Source organism: Catharus ustulatus, chromosome 8 (assembly GCF_009819885.2).
Source record: "Catharus ustulatus isolate bCatUst1 chromosome 8, bCatUst1.pri.v2, whole genome shotgun sequence".
Taxonomy (NCBI): domain Eukaryota; kingdom Metazoa; phylum Chordata; class Aves; order Passeriformes; family Turdidae; genus Catharus; species Catharus ustulatus.
This window is the reverse complement of record NC_046228.1, coordinates 34,800,230-34,818,692: the sequence shown is the minus strand read 5'-3', so window position 1 is coordinate 34,818,692 and position 18,463 is coordinate 34,800,230. Positions and strand designations below refer to the sequence as shown.

Below are 18,463 nucleotides of genomic sequence, written 5' to 3'. Positions count from 1 at the left end.
CAATGCCCATGGGATCGTCTGAAATCAGCAGCTGCTTTTAGTCTTAGACCTTAGATCCTCTGAAATGTTCACACACACACGCGGAGGGAAAAAAAAAAAAAAAGCGCAGCCCTACAAAGGGATCTTTTAAAACTTTTCTAAAAATTTATAAAAGTGGACATGATGAAATATCTAAGAAGGAATCAGGCTCAGATACATCATTCAAGTACCCCAAATATTATTTAACTACATCATACCATATTTCTCCATCATTTTCATTTGCTACTCGCAATTAGTACATATGCATTTGATTGTGCTAGTGACCTCTGCAGTCTAAAGAGACCAGGCTGCAATGAAGGGCTTGGTCTACACAGAAAGTACAGCTGGGCATTATGGAGTGTTCTTAATGCAAGTTTGCCACGAAAAGTCCTCTGAAATGTGATTGCAGAATACACCCACCAGCAGCACAATTGTGAGTCAGATTAAATTTCTGCTCCTGGTACTGACTGCTGCCTCACAGCTCCTCAGTTTTCACTCGGGGCATTTAGGTTTTGGTCAGGAAATCCCTCTGCTGTTTGCAGTTGCTGCAGGGAGAGCAGACTTCGGTATGCAGGGGTCATTAATCCTGGAGTCTCTTTGACTCTTGGTCCCGTGGGGCTTTGAGTCGGTTCGTCCAAGGCTGCTCTTGTCTGACCGACTTTAGCAGAGGGAGACAGCACCACAGGACCTCTGCAGTTCTTGCAATTTTCTGTGTGGTTTGGCCACGGTTAACGAGGATTGCTCTCTGTGGAATGTACTATAGGAGTACCAAGTTCTAATAATGGAGCCTAATGCAGGTAAGCGATACCCCAGCAGTGCAGTCCTTGCTTTGTGGCAGCTCAGATATCAGCTTCAACATTTTGATGTGAAGCGCTTTGTGCTTTAACTTTCCCAACACTAAAGGGCAGGAAGCGTTAACAATCCAAGCAGGAATGCTGCTAACAAAGGCCAGAAGATGCTGCAGTGGAGACATTCAGCTGTTCAGCTCCTAGTAACTGCTAGGTACTTGATGAGGTGCAAACAAATCTCTTTACAGTTGGATTTCCAAAGGTTAGTAGGGATTTTCATAGCTGTCAAATCGAGATGTTTATTTTCACTTTTCCCTGACTGTAGCTCTGCAGTTCTCTCTGTCTAGGGATGAATTATACCTTAAGCTAGAAGTGCCTTTTACCTCATTTCAAGCAGGACTGGATATAATTAGATCACAAAAGCTTTTTATTGAAGCTACCTAACAACTCTTCAAGAAAGAATTTAAAACTGCACTTTTTCTCGAAGCAAAAGAAATTGCCAACTTTTGGAAGACCTGAGGAATTCTTAATTATATGTTTCAAAACATTTAACAGGACAATATCTGATGTCTAGCCTGTGTTATCCTTGGCCAGTTCAACCTCGTTATTATGTCTTAAATCACTTTTTTTTCCTGTTTCTAGTATTTACCCTTCTTTCCCAATAATTTGTGTAGAACAGCCACTCCCTGTTGCAGCCTCATTTTCTGACTAGAAAATTTCTCTCTTCAAAGAGAAATCAGTCATTCCTTGGGTGCTCCGGTAACTTTACAGAATGGTAACATCTGGTAACTCCAGCTGGAGTTCATCTTCTGTAATCACAAATTAACCACTGACCTCTTGAATCAATCCAGGAGAGGGGTTATAAGGAGCAGGAGTGATTTATTGGTCTCCACCTAAAAAGCAGTAACATCTATAGGTACATTGGGAATGGTTATCTCATGCTATAGTTTAGTTTTAGATCACTGATGAAAATTTCTATGTTATTGCTGGTCTCCTGGGGATGATTTAGAGAATTTGACTCCATTGGTTTTTACTTCCTTGCTTCCCAGTCAGTTCTTTTCAGATGCATAGGATGGCTAGTTGAATACAAATGTAAGTTACTTTGGTAAATTAATTATGTTATTTCCCCTACTGTCCTGCCTCTTGCTGCAGTAACAGCCAAAGGGGTTTCTCAAAAGTTAGAAGTCTCTCACTTGTCTTTGTGAATTTCACTTTTTCAGACAATTAATGTTGAAGTGACATTTTCATGATTTTACTTAAATTTCTGGAAGCTTAACTGAAAAAAAATTATTTGAATGTCTGTATTTAGGTATTTTTCTGATTTTAAATTATATACCCTGTGCCTTCTCTTCCAAAAGTCATCATAATGGCTGTTTTCTGCTCTGTATTACTTTTCTCCTATTATATATATTTTGTTCTAGAAAAGCAAGTAACAAGTTACACAACTAGAATCCAAAGGACAATGTTTTCTTGGGGTTTGGGGATTTTTTTAAAGGAAATTACAATATTTTAAAATTAAGCTATTGGTATCAGATTTGCTGTCTGTATTTTACATAGAGAGATTTGACTGCATTTTAAATCTAGCTGCTCTCATGTAACTATTGGCAATAATGAGCAATTCAAGCAACTTGGGTTTTTCATGTTTCCTAACTAAAGGCTGGGATGTTGGTAACCAAGCAATGTGGTTCTTAAGAAACATTTCCTGCACGTGTAGCAATAGCAGTATCTGCAAATTCCAGCAGCACTTGGTGAAATTTCACAAATACCTGGATGTACCAGGTGTAAGAGATAAGAATTACTTAGCCTGCAGTATATTTATCCTTGCTTGTGGTACACAAAAAGTGTTGTGAATGAATTTTCAGACTCATGTGAATAATGAGCTAAAGATTTTGAGGTTTTTCCTTTTAAATCAGCAGCCACTTGTTTGCTGGACAATGGATGAGAAGCAAGGGAAAGTTTAGTTAAATAAAGGGAAAATTCAGTCCCAAAATCTTGTAACTAACACAAACTACCATGTTGTGTTTCTTCCCAGATAAAATTCAAAATGTCTCATCCCTTCAGATGGGGATTTCATGGGTGCATGGTACACACAGGACTAGGTGGGAGCTTTTATAGTCTCCTTGGGAGACGAAGGGGAAAACCATGGCAATTAAAATTTCCCCCAGAGGGTGAAGCAGGGGCTAATTTTAAAAGCTTTTGACCTGATAACTGAGCAAACTGTGGAAATGCCGACATCTCTGTGGACCATCTCCCGTGCTTAGCTGGGTTGTTCAGTCAATTGTTCACCAAACGAGGGGCAAACTGCTCCCTCCCACCTTTCCTGCACAGCCCGGGGGGATGCATGCTGCTGGGAGAGATGGGCACTCTCAGCTGAGATCAGAAACAATTGCAAATACTCGATTTGAGCGCACTGACCTCCTGAGAGTCGGGAGAGAGTGACAGTCCAGGAGAATGCATCTCAGTAGCTGCTTGTTTGTTGTCCTTGGTCGTCACCTGCTCGTTTCTGCCATCCCAGCCTGCCTTCTCTCGTGACAGCAGCATTTTCCGTGTGCCTGGACGGCCCGACTCCTTTGTGACTCCTGTAGAAGAGAAAATAGCAAAATGAAACATGTTTGCTTAGCCTTTAGAGACTGAATTTGCTGTGGGTTCATCATCTCTGTCGCAGAGTTACAAATTATTCACAAGGAGAGCTAAAAAAGAAAAAAGTCCTGTCCTTTCCAGTTAGGCTGAAGCTGGGATGGGCATGCAGACTGTGACTTTGCTGTGGGCAGGTAATGTGCTAGTCAACTTTTCCAGTGAGGGCTCTGCTGCAGGCTGGAAATTTATATCCCTTGGGAAATACCCTATTGAAGAGTGACATTGAAAGGACAGTACACTTTTCTGTCAAGTGTCAAGTTTTATACGTTTTTGCTGGAGGTGTTGAATGAACTGGAATGAGATCAGAAAGGAATTGTTTTGTGCTCTTGTTTGTGCATTTGTAGAGTAATATGATAGGTCTAACTCCTCACTTTTCCTTGTGTGACTCTCCCACAGAACATAAGGAGAAGAGAACCAGCTAACAAATGGGCAGATAGTGTCTGAAGCTGCTTTGATACTAAAACAGAATCCCTGTGACAAGAGAGGGATAGAATTGAATCTCCTGAAAATGTTCAGCAACAGCTTAGGGAGTAAGGAGCAAAACTTCCATTGTACTTGTGGGCTGTAATAACCTTTCAAAGAGCTGGCACAGCTTTGGGGAGTATTAGTTGTTCCCTGGTGATGACTCCCAGGTGGAAGTTATTTAGTGAGCTCAGCACTGGCTGCCTGGCTGTGGAGGTGCTCATGCTCAGCCTCTCTGCATGTTTGCACCAGCTTTCAGGAACGGTTTTGAAACACCACTGGTACACCTGGGCTCCAGCAACAGCTGGGTATTTGAGCAGTTCCTGCTTATCAACAATTCTCAACATTGCTTAAAATGACAGACAAATTTCTGTCCCCAAGATACCTGGCAAGCGTTTAGGACAGTTTTGTTTTCATTTGAATAATTTAAATTTGTTCACAGCAATGAATTTCAGTGTCAGCATGGTTCTGCTGCATGTTTAGTGAAGCCACAGATGAAACTATGGCCTCCTGAGCAGCTGATTTCTGTTTGGCCTACAAAAGGTCATGGCTCTGGAGTGGATATTGTTTGTCAGGCACTGCAGTTACACCCAGGAACACACAACCTTAATGAGGATGGCAGCTCAGCAAGAGCCTGGGGATGTGCCTCACGGGATTCCTTTCTTTTGCAGTCCCTTTCTTTCAGTGTCTTTCATCCTGCCCCACAAACAGGGATGGAGGTTTGCAAGTCAAAGGAGAATAATTTTGTAGTTCAATGGTGCTGGCTTCTGTAAAATGTAAGTCGCAGCATGTGGTCATGCTTTGCATTGAACTGGTTAGGATTATTTAGAATTCTATGTCTTTGTATTTTTATCAGGCCTGAAAAGTGTGGGTGCTTTAAAATGGTGCTTTATTTTGCACTGCTATGGATAGGCTGCCAACATAAAGAACAGTTTGAATTTCTGTTTTATTGTCAAACACTACTTTTAAAGTTATTTTCAGTAAGGTACTTGATTCAGAACTTACTAACTTGCATATTCTGTTGTAATTGGGTTTTACCTGTTATCACAGTTGTTCCAGTGGTGGTTCTGTTGATATATTTTAAGGAGGAAAAAGGGAAGAAAACACTTGTGCTCTTTGAAGGAGCTTTTTGTCTACCTTGCTATTACTTGCTTTTGATCTAATTCTATCTGTGTAATGATTATATAAAACTTATATTATTTCATAATGTTTATTACCTAATTTTAGCTGGCATTTAGCCCTTACCACTGACTTCAGATGATACCCCTGCACGTTTAATGCATTTCCATAAAAAATCCTTACTAAGGTGTTAATCCTGTATTATAAAAGCCCTTTCTCAGTAAGATATGTATTGCACTAACCTTAAATGCTATACTCAAACTACTGATTGAATTCACAGCAGCAAGGTACAAGGGCCTGTGATGTTCCTCAGAATGCTGATGCATTTACCAGATATGCTTAGATTGAATTACTTTAAAGGTGTAATCTGTAAAAGCAATTGTGCACGCAGTTTTTTTCACACTACCCCAGCAGTAGTTTCTAATCACACTGTTTAGCAAGTACCAATGAACAGAAGTGTATAATTTTTTATAATAAGCTCCATTCAACCTAATTTGCTCTGATTTCTTTTTAAATAATCTCTAAACAGATTAGTTGAAAAAAAACTTGGTATGCATCGTGTATTTCTCAGTGCTAAAGTCTTTCAGCAGCAAAAGCTATTGCTTCTGTCTTTTGGGTGAAAAAAAATTTCAGGAAAATTGACTGAGCTGTATCTTCAGTCTTCTGAATTCTTGCAACTTGAATCATAAAAGAGAGATCTTAACTGCCTGAATGCTCTTTTAGAATGAGACTTATTTGAACAGGCCTATTTTTCCTGTCTCAGAAAAGACAATAGTTAGTGTTAATATCATGAAATTAATTAAATAAATCGTGTTAATTTGTAGAGCTTCTGCTCAGCAGAATCAGAGACTTCATTTCAAGGCTACTTTTAGCTTTTTCTATACTGCCATCTTGTTTTATCACACATCCACTCCATTGCTCTGGAGAACACCAGCCCTGTACTGGAGTTCAGTTATGAATACAGGAGCTATTTATTGGAGAGTTGAAGGGAAAACCAAGAGTTTTCTCATATGGACGCTGTTTGGCATGGCCTCATTACCAATGTGAGGAAGGTGTAACCTTGTTTCTTTAACCTGGTGTTACCCCAGCAAACTTCACAGCTGGGGGAGGTCAAAGGTGCCCTTGCATTGGGTTACAGAAAGCAGGGTGGTCGAGGTGGGGGGTGAGGGTGGCTGTGGGAGGTACAGGTACCAGCTTCAGCTGAACTAGACGCCTGCTGCACCTCTTCATTCCTATCCTACCTCCTACTCCAGCAGGGCTTTGCTCAGCCACAGCCTGGGAACTGCACGAGCTCTTTGGGCACACTGCTCCACAGCTGTGCTGTCCTAAGGGTGAAAGGGTTTTCTGTACAGCAAATCTGAGCCTCTGCTGTTGCAGAGGGTGCCTGTTGTGCTTCATTGTCCCACCACACTCTGCTGTGCAGAGCCTGGCTCCATCTTCTCAGGGGGCTGCTGCCAGGTCCCTCTAAAGCTATTTCTTCTCCAGGTTCTGTAAGATTCCTTCCTTTGGCTGTGCCTCCCAGGGCTGGTGTTCCAGAACTGTCCATCTTGTGTCTCTCTGCTGAATTTGTCCCCATTCCTTAGGTGCTTCATAGACTGTATAATTTATTTTTCCCCCTGAAATTGTTCTATATTTTCAACATCCCACAGACACATGCACATCTCTGTAATTTCCTTTGGAGGCTTCACCTTGGTCTGTGGGATTCAACAACCCAGCATCTTCACCATAAAGGTTCTGGCTTTTGAAAAAACATTTACTGAGTCTTCTGTAATGCAGTGGAGTTGCTCAGTTGCACTCTTGGTCTTGTGAGACATCCTTTTGGCTGAAATTTGGATTAACTGAAACATGGAAAGGATGTTTGATATCACTAAAGCCATGGAGACAGGTTTGGGAACTGCAGAGTAAAAGCCTCGAGTTCAGACTGGTGCTGTTTAATGTGCAGTATCCAAACAACTCCTCTGAGACCTCTTGTGGTAGTAATGATGCTGCTTTTCATTTCTAAACTGATTTGTTTTGGTTTTCCCTGTGGACCATAAATTCCAGCCTAATGAAAGGGTGCAGAAAGTTATTTTCTAGCAATGGGGACATCCTTAAAGTTGGATATCCATTTAGGGAGAGTGGAAGGAAAAGTGGCTGTGCACATCCATCAGCATCCCAGGCAGGTGTGAAGTTGCCCCTATACCATTAAATTTTTGTTCTCAGCTGAATGAAATACCTCCATGCAGTGGGATTTGTCCTTAAACAAGATGTGAGGCCTGCTTGGTTTCACTGTGTTCTGTGATGGTGGTTCCTGCCTCACTCCAAGAGAGGAGCCTGGGTCCAAGGGAAGCACTGCACAAGCTCTCTGACAGCCTGTGCTGCATGGGGTGTGATTGGGGCAGGTGCTGCCTGGGAGTGAGCTCTCATGAGGGCTGCTCCCCTGATCCATGATTTCCTGGAAAACTTCTGCAGGGAGCTATGCTCTTTTGAACAACTCCATGGGTGCTGCTCCTCTGAAAGTCTAGAATGTGACTTCCCTGGGCTGAGGTGTATATGAGCTGAAGCCTGGGAATGTGCAAAGTGAATTTCTGTTCATTCTGGGGAGGGAAAACATGACCATAGGTATAGCTTACTTCCAAGCATTACATTGTGTACTTTTCATGTCTGCCTGTTAGGTGACAGCACACTTCAGGCAAAGGAGGCAGCAGGAACACTGCAGCAGTTGGAGCTGACCTTTAGCTGTACAGGCACAGGAATGCACGGCTTCATCCCAGTGCTTTTATTGTCAATCTTTCACTCTAGAGGTAAATACCTAGCCAACCCCCATTTACTGCTTGCTGCTCAGAACAAAGGTTTGGATATTAAAGAGCTATTTGAATTTCTGAGATTTATTGCAGAAGAGAGGTCACAGCTGGAAGCGAGGAAAAGGCAGAGAAGTTTCAGCAGGGAAATGCCAGGGTTGCAAAGAGGATTTTTTGGATGAGGCCAAGCGGAAAAGCTGTGCTTGTGTCAAATTCCTGTAGCAGGGGATGGCAGCACCTCAGGACAGTTAAAGGAGTCAGTCATTGTCAGTGGCTTGTTTATTCCTCTTCTGCTGTTTGGCTCCATGGTGGTTGTTTTGCAACTTACTTGGGCCTGCTGAATTGTGTGTTATTTTTTATCTCCTTGCAATGAACGTTTTGAATCCATCTGTCTTTTATCAACCACTAAGCCTGACACTAAATGGTGAAATGGTTAAAGATGACCTTCCTTGCTATCAGCTGTGCTCTGTGTGTTCAATACATATGTGAATTGACTTACAAGCCACCAGCACACTACATTATATGAAAAATAATTATCTGCAGTGCTCATAGTTGAATTTTTCTGCCAGTTCTGCAGTGAATGCCCCAAAGGTGGATGTGCTTATGCAGTTTTGCTTGTTGGCTGTTGTGCCAGCTGTGGGTGAAGCACAGTTCCCTGGACACCTTGGGCTGTGCTCTCTTGAACAGCACATTTGGAGCTGTGTTCTTGCCAGTGTGTTCAGGCAGTACCTCTGGAGCTTAAAGCTGCTCTGAGATGCTCTTAGAGCATCCAAATGGACAGGTTAGTGGCCTTGCTAAGAGCTGAAGGGGTTCAACTCTTTGAAGGTCACAGATACACATTTCAATGGCAAAACCTTACCCACTGTGCTCAGTTTAAGGAAAACTGTAACACACTGAATGTGTTGGTGTCTGCTGTGTGACTTGTCCCTTGCCCACATCCAGGGACTTGGGCAGAGGCTGGGAGAGAGCTTTTCCTATTCTTCCTGAATCTTGCTTTATTTTCACCATATCTGCCTGTGGGGGTTTTTAATTGCTGGTGAAAGAAATTATGGCTGTGGGCTCCATTAGCACTAAGATTAGAGTAAGGATTTCATGTTGGCTCTTGAGTAGGAACCTCACTTTGAGGCTGTAATTCCAAAAGTTCTTAACACTTGCATTTGGGAATAGGCTTTTATGTGTTGTTGGGAAGGCAGAAAAAGTGGTTGGTTTTTGCTGGGTTTGTTTACTTCTTAGCAAGTTGTGTAGCATCGTCCTTTGAAAGTTTTAGGGAATAAAAAGTTAATAAGAACTTGGTAAATATTAGATAATCATAGAAAGTTGAAGACTGTGAAAACCAGAACTTGTGACCAAATGGAGGGCACTCTGCCTAAATGTCCTGACTTGGGAGTGGCTGTCCTGGCAGGAATCAGTAGATACAGAAATCTGACATTTTCATGTGTTTGTAGCTTCTTTGATGTCAGCTGAAGAAGTGTGGGTGACCTTAAACTGACACTTAATTTTTTCTCTGAGAGTTGTACAAAATAATCAAACAACAGGTATTGTTTGCTGTTCCTGAGAGCTTTTCTTTGTTTCAGTAATAGACACATTACAAGATTTGGCAGTTTCATTTAACTGAACTATTTAGTCTTTGCTTCAGTAAAAGGATGTTTCTGAAAACAGGACCTAGTACAGCCTAATACAGAGTACTTGTGCCAAAATAGAGTTTCTCTGTTATATACTTAGAATTGAAAATGTTAATCTTAACTGCCCTTGTAATTTACATAGAATTTTTATTCTTTAATAAGAAGATATATTGTAAAATCTTTAGTGTTCCAAAAGAGTTCCCAACTTTCTATTATATTCCTATTAGCATTTTATTCCTTAAAGTTCTTTATAAATTTTTTGCTATAAAATGTGGTCACGACGCCTTCTAGTCTATAGAAAAGCCTTGCAGTTGGTAGCAGTACTGCTCCTGCTTATGATCTTCCTGATACAATTCTGCAAAAAGTGAATTACATCAAACAAGCCAAGGTTCTTGTGCAGAGAGGCACAGGATCTGTGGCATCTTCTGTATAATCCATTCCATGCTAGAGTCTCCCAACTGCAAAACTGAAACATCAATCTTCTGTTCTCACATACTGTGTTTTCTCTGCCCAACAGAGAAAAAATCCATTTTTCCTGGAATGGATTTTACTCCTAGCCCTTTATTGTTCTGTAAACAGTTTACCTGAACTTTTAAGAAGTAAATGGAGTGCTGTTGTAATAAATGTCTCTCTGTTCTCTTCCCCAGGATTAGCCTGGGTTTCACCCAGATAAACTTGTCTTGTATGTAATTTTGCAGAAGAGCCCAAAGATGCAAAAACTCAGCAACTGTTAAACAACTCAGTGAAAAATGATAATGCTCACATTACAGAGACGGAACAAAAATCACTTTGTGCTAGTCAAGAATACCCAGAGGCTTTTCTCTGCGCTGAGTTTTGTTACCCAATGCTCATATTACAGATGACTTCCCACACTGCCATCAGTAAGTGCTCCAAAAAGGGTATTCTTGGGTTTTAGGTGTCCAGGTAATGAGCAGAGTTTGAGCAGACCTGTAAAGCAAACTGAAGGGTAAGAATGCCTGAGCCCTGGCCAGCTGCCCAGATCAGCTTCAGCTGATGTGGTTCTGCAAAACCTGCAGAGTGTGGAAGGGAAGGAGGCTCTATTTAAGCTAGCAAGGGAGAAGCTCAGTTCCTTGACTGCTGGCAGGTGCACAAAGGTGGAAGCAAGGCCCTCCTAGGACTATGAAGACAGCAGGAAGGTGATTATCATCAGAGTTATGTTGAGTAGGGAAGTGGACAGGGCATTCTGCAGGGGAAGTTGAGCTGTAAGAGGACAGATATTAAAGAGCTTTAATGAGCATGGTGGTGTGGTGATTTTGCATCAGGCTCATAAGAGTTTGCACAAACTGGTAAGTCTTCTCCATGTGCAAATCTAAGGGATGCAGCTTTTAAGTATTTCCAACAAACTTGGGAGACTATTTGAAGTGCACCAAGAGTTATTCAGCTGTACAAAGTAAATCTACGAAGTGTTTAATAAGAACTTGATAGACACTTGTAGGGTGCTGCCTGAGACTTTGCTTATCAATGTTACCAATTATCTAATTCTTGCTTTCACAATTTCAGATTTTATTTCAAAGTCAGGAGAGAATGATATTTATGTTGTTAGGATGTGTGCATATTGACTCTGCAACGTTTTAGACTTGTGTTCAAACATTATTTTAGATTTTTAAAAATTCCTTCAGGATCAAGCTAGCTTTTGCTTAATGCTTTAAATATTATTGTGAAACAGCCTTCCCTGAATGGAGACACTGGATTTGATGTTGCAGAACAGATACAGACAACAACAGCAGGATAATAACTATAAAGATAATGAACAAATTTTAATTACACTTGGTATTTTACTCCTTAGCAGCCTGATGCTCTGCAGGAGCAAATGGTGAAATCAGCAGCACCACGGTGTGCCCACAGCAGAAATTTCAGACAGCAAACTATTCACTAGAGTCATTACTGAATGCTGACGGCCTTTCCCACAGAAAAAGAAAGCTTGCAATGGTTTCTGCACCTGCAAGGAGTTTCCTAGCAACACCACTGAGGAAACTGTATGCCAGGATTTTCTTTTCAGAGTTCTTTTTGTTGAATATAGCAGCAGTTGTAAAACAAAGGTCAAGAGCAACTCAAGCTCTTCAAAGCAATGTTGTGTATTACATTTACTCAGAGAAGTGTTTGTGTTGTAGCTCTCTGCCTAGAGGATAAATATTGGGTTACAGTGTCATCCAATAGACAACTGTGGTTTAGTTAAACGTGAACGTAGCTTAATCTAAAATGTCACTTTTTACTGAAAATTCCTGTTAGTGTTTAACACTGGGTTATGCCTTGTGAAGGAACCAGGAGTCCCTGCTGCCTGCCCTGGCAGCTGGGCACAGCCAGGGGCTTTCTGTGCAGCACGGAACAGAGGCGCACACAACATCACCTGGGAACAGACCATTCCTCCAACTAAAAAAAAGGAAAGGGTTTTTTGTTTGGTTTTGGTTTTTGTTTTGTCTGAGAACGTGTATGAGACAACTCCTTGTGTGCACAGACCTCAGGTGAGTCCTTGCTTTGTGCCTTGTCATCAACAACTTCAGGGAAAAAAATATTTCAGGTGCATCATTCACAGCTACATCAGAAGTACTTGCTGGGCTTGTCCTTACTGGCTATGCCACCTTGGGAAGGGGAGAGATCAGAGTTTATCTGTGTTTTACGGCTGGGGGAGTTGAGGTGAAGGACTAAGACCCTTTTCAGCCCTCTGGGTTGGGGTTGCAGAGTTACTGGGGAAGATGGGCCTTGCTCTTGGCCTCTCCAAACTTTTGTCATGCAGAATAAGAATTTTTTTGTCTCTTACCAGGACAGATAGTGAGGTAGCCTAATAAGTGCATGCAGTTGTAATAAGAGTTTTTGCTCTCTGCCCAGTATACTATATAATCTAGTTCTAGAACTGAGTCTAAAAGTGGCATTTTACCATTTCTATTCAATTTTATATGCTAGACAAGGGACAAAACTTATTACTTGTATTTTTTTTCTTGTGTTCTGAATTGGTGAAGACATTTTGTACTTAGATCATTGGATGTTGACCTTTTTCCCATTAGCTACTTGGAGAAATACAGGTTCTGCATGGTTTAACAAGTAAGCAGTCTTCTAAAAAATCAGCAGTCATCAGAAATAATTCTCTTTCCCTGTTTATTAATCTAAATGATGGCTTTGGCTGGAATTCTATACCAAACAAACTAATGTGCTTAAGGCACCTTCTGTTTTCTTCATTACAAAGGCTCTTGACAAGTGCTAGCACCACTTCCCTGCCCTCAGAAATATTTGCTGAGTAATTTGCCAAAAAAAATTAGCTGAGAATACGAGAAATTTTCAGTGGAAATCTTTCACAGCTAATAGAAAAAATGAAACACTATTCCATTCAGATAATTTTTCTTTCAGGTGATGTGAGCCCTGCTGTCATGAATCCTTCCTCGCAGTCACGCTCCGTTCCTTTGGCAGAAGGAATATGTCAGACCATATCAGACATGAATGCACATCATGTCACGGTCACTCAGGAAACTTTAACAGAGCACTTGGTGAAAAACTATCCAGGTAACACGTTCTCCTTTAAGAAGTGGCTGTATCATCAAGCTTGAGCTTCTGATACTGGACAAGGGATCAGGGAATGTTTACAAGCAAAGCTGGCAAGGTGGAAGGAGTACAAGTTAACAGGCAACTGGTAGAATTCATGAAAATGTGCTTATTTCTCATTAATCTGTGAGTGTCACTACATTGACTTGGATGAAATCCTCTCCACAGATTCTAATAAATCTTTGAGAATAAGAGGGAACTGAGTGTTGACAGTGTGTCCTTTCTAGAGGGTGGGAAAGCAAAGAAGTGGTATTTAGGTGCTAGATAGGGAACAGCATAAAACAGACTGTTAGATCACAAAGACTCTAAGTCCTCCTTTAAGAGACAGGAACACAGCTGGCTTTGACTGCAAAGGTACTGGCTAGGTGTCTACATCTGGTGTTTGCTATCCAAAAATATAACCAGCCTCAAACTCAGGTTTGTTGGTCATATTCTAGCCCTTGCCTTCCTGAAAGCAAATTACTTACCTAAGTCACCTTCAGTTCTTCATTTCTAGCCTAATTGGTTGGAGCATGGTGCAAATAATCCCAGCGTTGTGTGTTTGATTCCCATATGGGCTGTTCAGTTAAGAATTGGACTTGATCATCCTTGTGGTCCCTTCCAACTCAGAATATTCTGTGATTCTGATGGGGTGTCAACCCACTTCCCTTAAATGTTTTCTGTATATCTGAAAAATATCCCATTTCCCTTAGATCTGCAATATCAAAGTGTTACTGTGTTTAAGATTTTGTAGAGACTCATTCTGACCCTCTTAGGAGGCTGCTTTGTTTGATACTGAGCTGCTGCTTTTGAGTTCTCTTAACCTTACAGCTCTGTGAATGTTGTAGGGTGATCTGGTAGGCATTTTGACCAGTGGGAAAAATATTAATTCAACCCCAAAAACTGGCACAGAACCACGCCAGGAATGTGCTGCAGTCAATAATGGCACTGAGATAACCACAAAGTAGAATCTGCAGGTCAGCCAGAAGTAGCATTCCCAAAGTTTGTAGGGTCTTGAAGGTATTTCTTGCTGTGCTTTCACCTTGCTGTAAGTTTTTAATTTTGTGGGCAGGAGGTCAGCTGTAACACCTGATGGAAAACAGTAGCTGAGACCAGTCTCAGTGAGGTAATAAATTACAGAACTACACCAGAAACTTCAGAGAGCGATGAAAGCCCCCATTAGATAACATGCCAGAAGGGAAATGCTTTGAACAAGACTTTGTTTGGTTTGTACCTGGCAGAAAGTCTCTCTCATTAACATCATATCCTGACAGACACAAAGACAACATCTTTGCTCCCTCATAGTGACAACAACAGCTGGCCTTTACCTAAATGCTTTGGTTACTTCATTTTGAGTTGACTTCAGGGCTGTTGTATGAGTGATATCTTTTGGCCAGCATCCATTTTATTTGAAAACTTATTTCTGATTTGAAGTGTCTCTTTGTCTTTGTTGCAGGCATTGCAGTGCCCTCCCACAACATATTATATAATATCCTTGGCACTCTAATTAAGGAAAGAAAAATCTATCACACAGGAGAAGGATATTTCATTGTGACTCCCAACACATACTTTATCACAAATGGTGCCATAGAAGACAGCAGAAGGCTCCTGTTGGAGGACACTTGTTGCTGTTCATCACCTTCCATCACTTACCTGGTAAACATTAAACCTTGTGCAGACCTAGTGAAAGAAAACATTCCTACAGTATCCTGTTACAGGTCCTGCCATTGTTTTCCTGACCGAAATATGTTCTGTGAACAAACACACGGGCAGGTAATGAACCATGAATGTAATGGGGAGGGAGAGAGAGGCTGCAGTGAATTGAAGCTTTCAATTCGAACTCAAGGCATCTCCACATCTGCTGAGAACTGCTCCTGGGACACCATCAAATCCCTGACATCTGTGAAAGCAAAACTGAAAAGCAAAATGCTTGGCCTTTTCTGGAGAAGCGGTTCTAAAAAAGAAAAACACAAGAAGGAGTACTGCACATTTTCAGCCCAGTTTCCTCCCCAGGAGTGGCCAGTCAGGGATGAAGATAACTTAGACAATATTCCACGTGATATTGAACATGAAATCATCAAGCGTATTAACCCTGCTCTTACAGTTGATAATTTGATTAAACACACAATATTAATGCAGAAGTTTGAGGAGCAGAAAAAATGTACCAGTAAAGAGAAAAAACACATCAGTAACAGTACCTCAGCTGAAGTGCCAACAGTCAGGCAAAACCATCTTTCAAAGGATTGTGTTCAAAAGGCACCAAGTAAAACAGCAAAACACACCAGGAAAACCAAATCAAAGAAAGAAAAGCAGATTAGCAGGAGCAGCAGGAAATCTCACATACAGAAGCTAACATCCCAAAACATGAAACCACAAGAGAACTTCTCACTGCCCATCAAAACCCAAGAGCCACCTGCTGCAGCAGTGGAATCCCACAGGATCTATAAGAAGCAGATTAAGAATCCTTTCCAGGGTCTGCCGTGGAGACCTCGCAGCTTTCCTGCAAGAGGGCACCAAGGTGTGGTTAACAGCCACATGAAGTGCCGGACTCCAAAGCGAGGAAGGGCTTTCCAAAGGTCCTTGGTCTCCTCAGGACCCTTTGGCTGTCAAACTGAATGGCTGGATGCAGAAAGTGAGGCTAGCAAAGCTAGCTGTGCTAATAGGTCTGGCCTTCAATTAAAGAAAGGCAGTTTGAGGGAAAATGGTACTTATCCACAAAGCAGTACTCTACAAATAGATAACAGAAGTAAATACTACCAGGAGAGTAATATTTCTGAAGAAAATGTCTATAAAAGAACAGTTAAAAAAAAGTCTCCTTGCTCCTACATTGAAGATAAAGGTGTGTGCAAAGAAGATGTGAAATTTCCATTCCATCTGAAAGATGAGCATTGCAGATGCAAAGGTGACACTGTATGTGAGCTGTTAGATCGAACAGCCAGGCAATTTCAAAATGTCCATCTTTCAAATTACAATGTTAATCTGGCCCAAAAGAATGGTGTGAAATACAGACCAAAGACTGATAAAAAGAGTGAACTTATATTTAACCATGCCCGTGCCAGCCATCCTGGATCAACGGAGCTGGAAAGTGAAGGGTTTACCGATAACTTCGATCTTCTGTACCAAAATGATGGTGACACCTGCAACTTGTCACACCTGGATGAGAGTTCTGAACAGCTGTCCCCTGGCCGTGCCTTTTCAGACACACGGGACTGGAGTACAGCCGTGTCCCTAAAAGCCTGTGAGGTCAGTGCTTGTCCTGCCCGGCACGACACGACTGTAAATAAACACGACTCTGGAGAGCACAGATACAAGGGAAGTGCCAGCCTTGATGGCTCAGAGGAGCATCCAAAACCAGACTGCACAGAACAAAGTTGGCTGTGCAGCCAGGTTCTTCTGAAAGGTCACTGGAAGGATGAACAAAGTGTCCTCATTGAAAGTGGGAAGGGCTCAGCTGTGGCAGATTCCTGCCGCGCTGCCGAGGCTGACTCTGATGCCGGCGCTTTGCAGAACTCCGCCCGTGAGGTGGGCGAAGGAACAGCACGCTGTGCTGTGGGCTCATGGATCAAAGAAGTGAGAAACCCACCTAGAAATAAAGAGTGGCTTTTAAAGAATACCTGTCCTATGATCCCAGAACAGAAACACTCAGAAGGGACAGAAAACCGCAGCATTACAGGAGACAGTGGAATTGACTCCCCAAGGTAAGAAAACACGTGACACTAGGTTAGATGCTTTACCTTCAAATCGACCATCAGATTTAGGCAGAAATGTTGCAATAAATCACAAACCCTTCCCCAACAACAATTTTTTTTTTAAACTTCAGCTTTATGATCCAGAAATACTCAAACTGTATAGTTCTGTTAATTCTTTTTACATGAGCATTCTCCCTAAATTGCTGCTGTTTGTATTTTGCATTTGTTTTCTTGAGGCAGGAAAACAGCAGGAGCTGTTTTCATGTCCTGCAGGTAGAGATGGCCAAGGACAGAAATGTTAAGAAATATGGTGTTTGATAAGCTCCTGTTTGCAGGCAGGCTCAGCTCACACAGATCTCCCCACGTGACATCAGATACTGTCATAGATTCTCCAGCTGTACATGAAGAATAGAGATCCAGTAGAAATTGAAAGTAGAAAATACCACTTGACTTGCCCACAACGGACAGAATGTGTACATCACCTGAGCTTTCACAGTGTTCATTTTGCCTGTAATTACACCTGAAAATCCCTTAATGGAAAATAAATGTGTATGAAACCATCTTTTACACAGTTGTACATGGAGACCTCCAAAACTTAACTAAATTGGCATGAACCTATGTTAAAAATCACATCCATTTTTTTACAGCAACACATATTCTTAATATCTTAAAGGAGTGGTATTTAATGGTAATTAAACCATTGGAATCCTCATGAGATTGGTACTGTCACCTTGAGAAGCCAGTATATGAAGGAACAAATCACAAACTGCAGTGTCTAAGGGAATCCTGCTGATTGTTAATCTTTCCCTTAAGCAGCTCTTGGCTGTGAACTCTTCCAAACACATTTCCTGTGTATTATCTGGACATGAACACTTGAAATCTTTAGCAAAATGCATTTCAGAGGGTATCTTGACTGTACTGATGCCACCTGCGGCACTGAAAGCTAAGCCTACTCAGTTCATTTTTGGAATATGAAGTCTGACTTCTAATAATTATATCATTTTAGGTGGACTGAAAAGAAGATGAAGCTTCCTGCCAAATTCTAAAAGTATAAATAACAATGCAAAAAGGAGGATAAGTGAAAGGACAATTGCAACAAAATTCCTTGCTTCATCTAACTCTGGTCATGATTATTTGATTAATTTTTAATGAGATTGGTAAACTTTCCCCTTGTACCAAGGTAACCATACTGTAAATGCAGCTGGTCAAATCAGTGAGGCAGTCTCTAAATCAAAGCTGTTAGTTAAAACATTTGACACAGTAGTGTTTGGAGAGATCATGTGTATTTTGATTGCCACCATCTTTAATTAATTTTTTGTGTGTTGCTGTGATAATAAAAGTGAGAACTGGAATTCTTTATTCAGACCACACCACTGACCTGGAAAAGGTTTGTGTTGCTCTAACAGGAACTGTAGTTGGACAAGGCTGTTGTACACTGTAACTCTGGAAAGTGTTTCCTACTTGTGCCACAGAAATTGGTGCATGCTTCACCTTCCCTGCTAGAAATCAAAGCAAATGAACTAGACACCCACCTGGATGCTACAAAAGTTCCTTCAATCCCAAGTTCTCTGACTGTGTCCTGCAGCACTCTCAGCTACCCTCAGTCTGCTTGGTGTGTTTGTATCTGTCAAGCAGGGTTTATTCTTTGAAAATGAAAATTTGCTGGTGGCAGAAGACAACAGGTAAGGCCGGTGCCATTGCTGTGGGACAGGCCCTGCTCTGATGCTGACCTTCCAATTCCATAAGGAGTCAACATCCTGGCAGCTGTCAGGACTGCTTCACAGATTTTACATCCTAAGGCTAATTTTGACTTC

At 41.5% G+C, this 18,463-nt stretch overlaps 1 protein-coding gene across 2 annotated transcripts; it reads left to right on the top strand.

Annotated features, from left to right (window-relative positions):
* The first annotated feature begins 295 nt into the window (after positions 1–295).
* STOX1 (storkhead box 1) lies at positions 296–18,234 on the top strand. Of its 2 annotated transcripts, none has more exons than XM_033065494.1 (4): positions 296–815; positions 12,790–12,942; positions 14,417–16,658; positions 17,656–18,234. In XM_033065494.1, exons 1-4 carry the CDS (start codon positions 800–802, stop codon positions 17,693–17,695), a joined length of 2,451 nt encoding a protein of 816 aa, XP_032921385.1. In that variant the 5' UTR covers positions 296–799; the 3' UTR covers positions 17,696–18,234. The 2 variants fall into 2 exon arrangements, with proteins under 2 accessions (XP_032921385.1, XP_032921386.1); XM_033065495.1 differs by lacking the exon at positions 296–815 and adding an exon at positions 11,581–11,909.
* Positions 18,235–18,463: the final 229 nt, after the last annotated feature.

Bases quoted from the DNA above. Each gene is read 5' to 3' on its own strand.
- STOX1 (XM_033065494.1), top strand. The intron at 12,943-14,416 runs GTAACACGTTCT...TCTTTGTTGCAG, and splicing joins CTTGGTGAAAAACTATCCAG to GCATTGCAGTGCCCTCCCAC. The intron at 16,659-17,655 runs GTAAGAAAACAC...ATATCATTTTAG, and splicing joins AGTGGAATTGACTCCCCAAG to GTGGACTGAAAAGAAGATGA.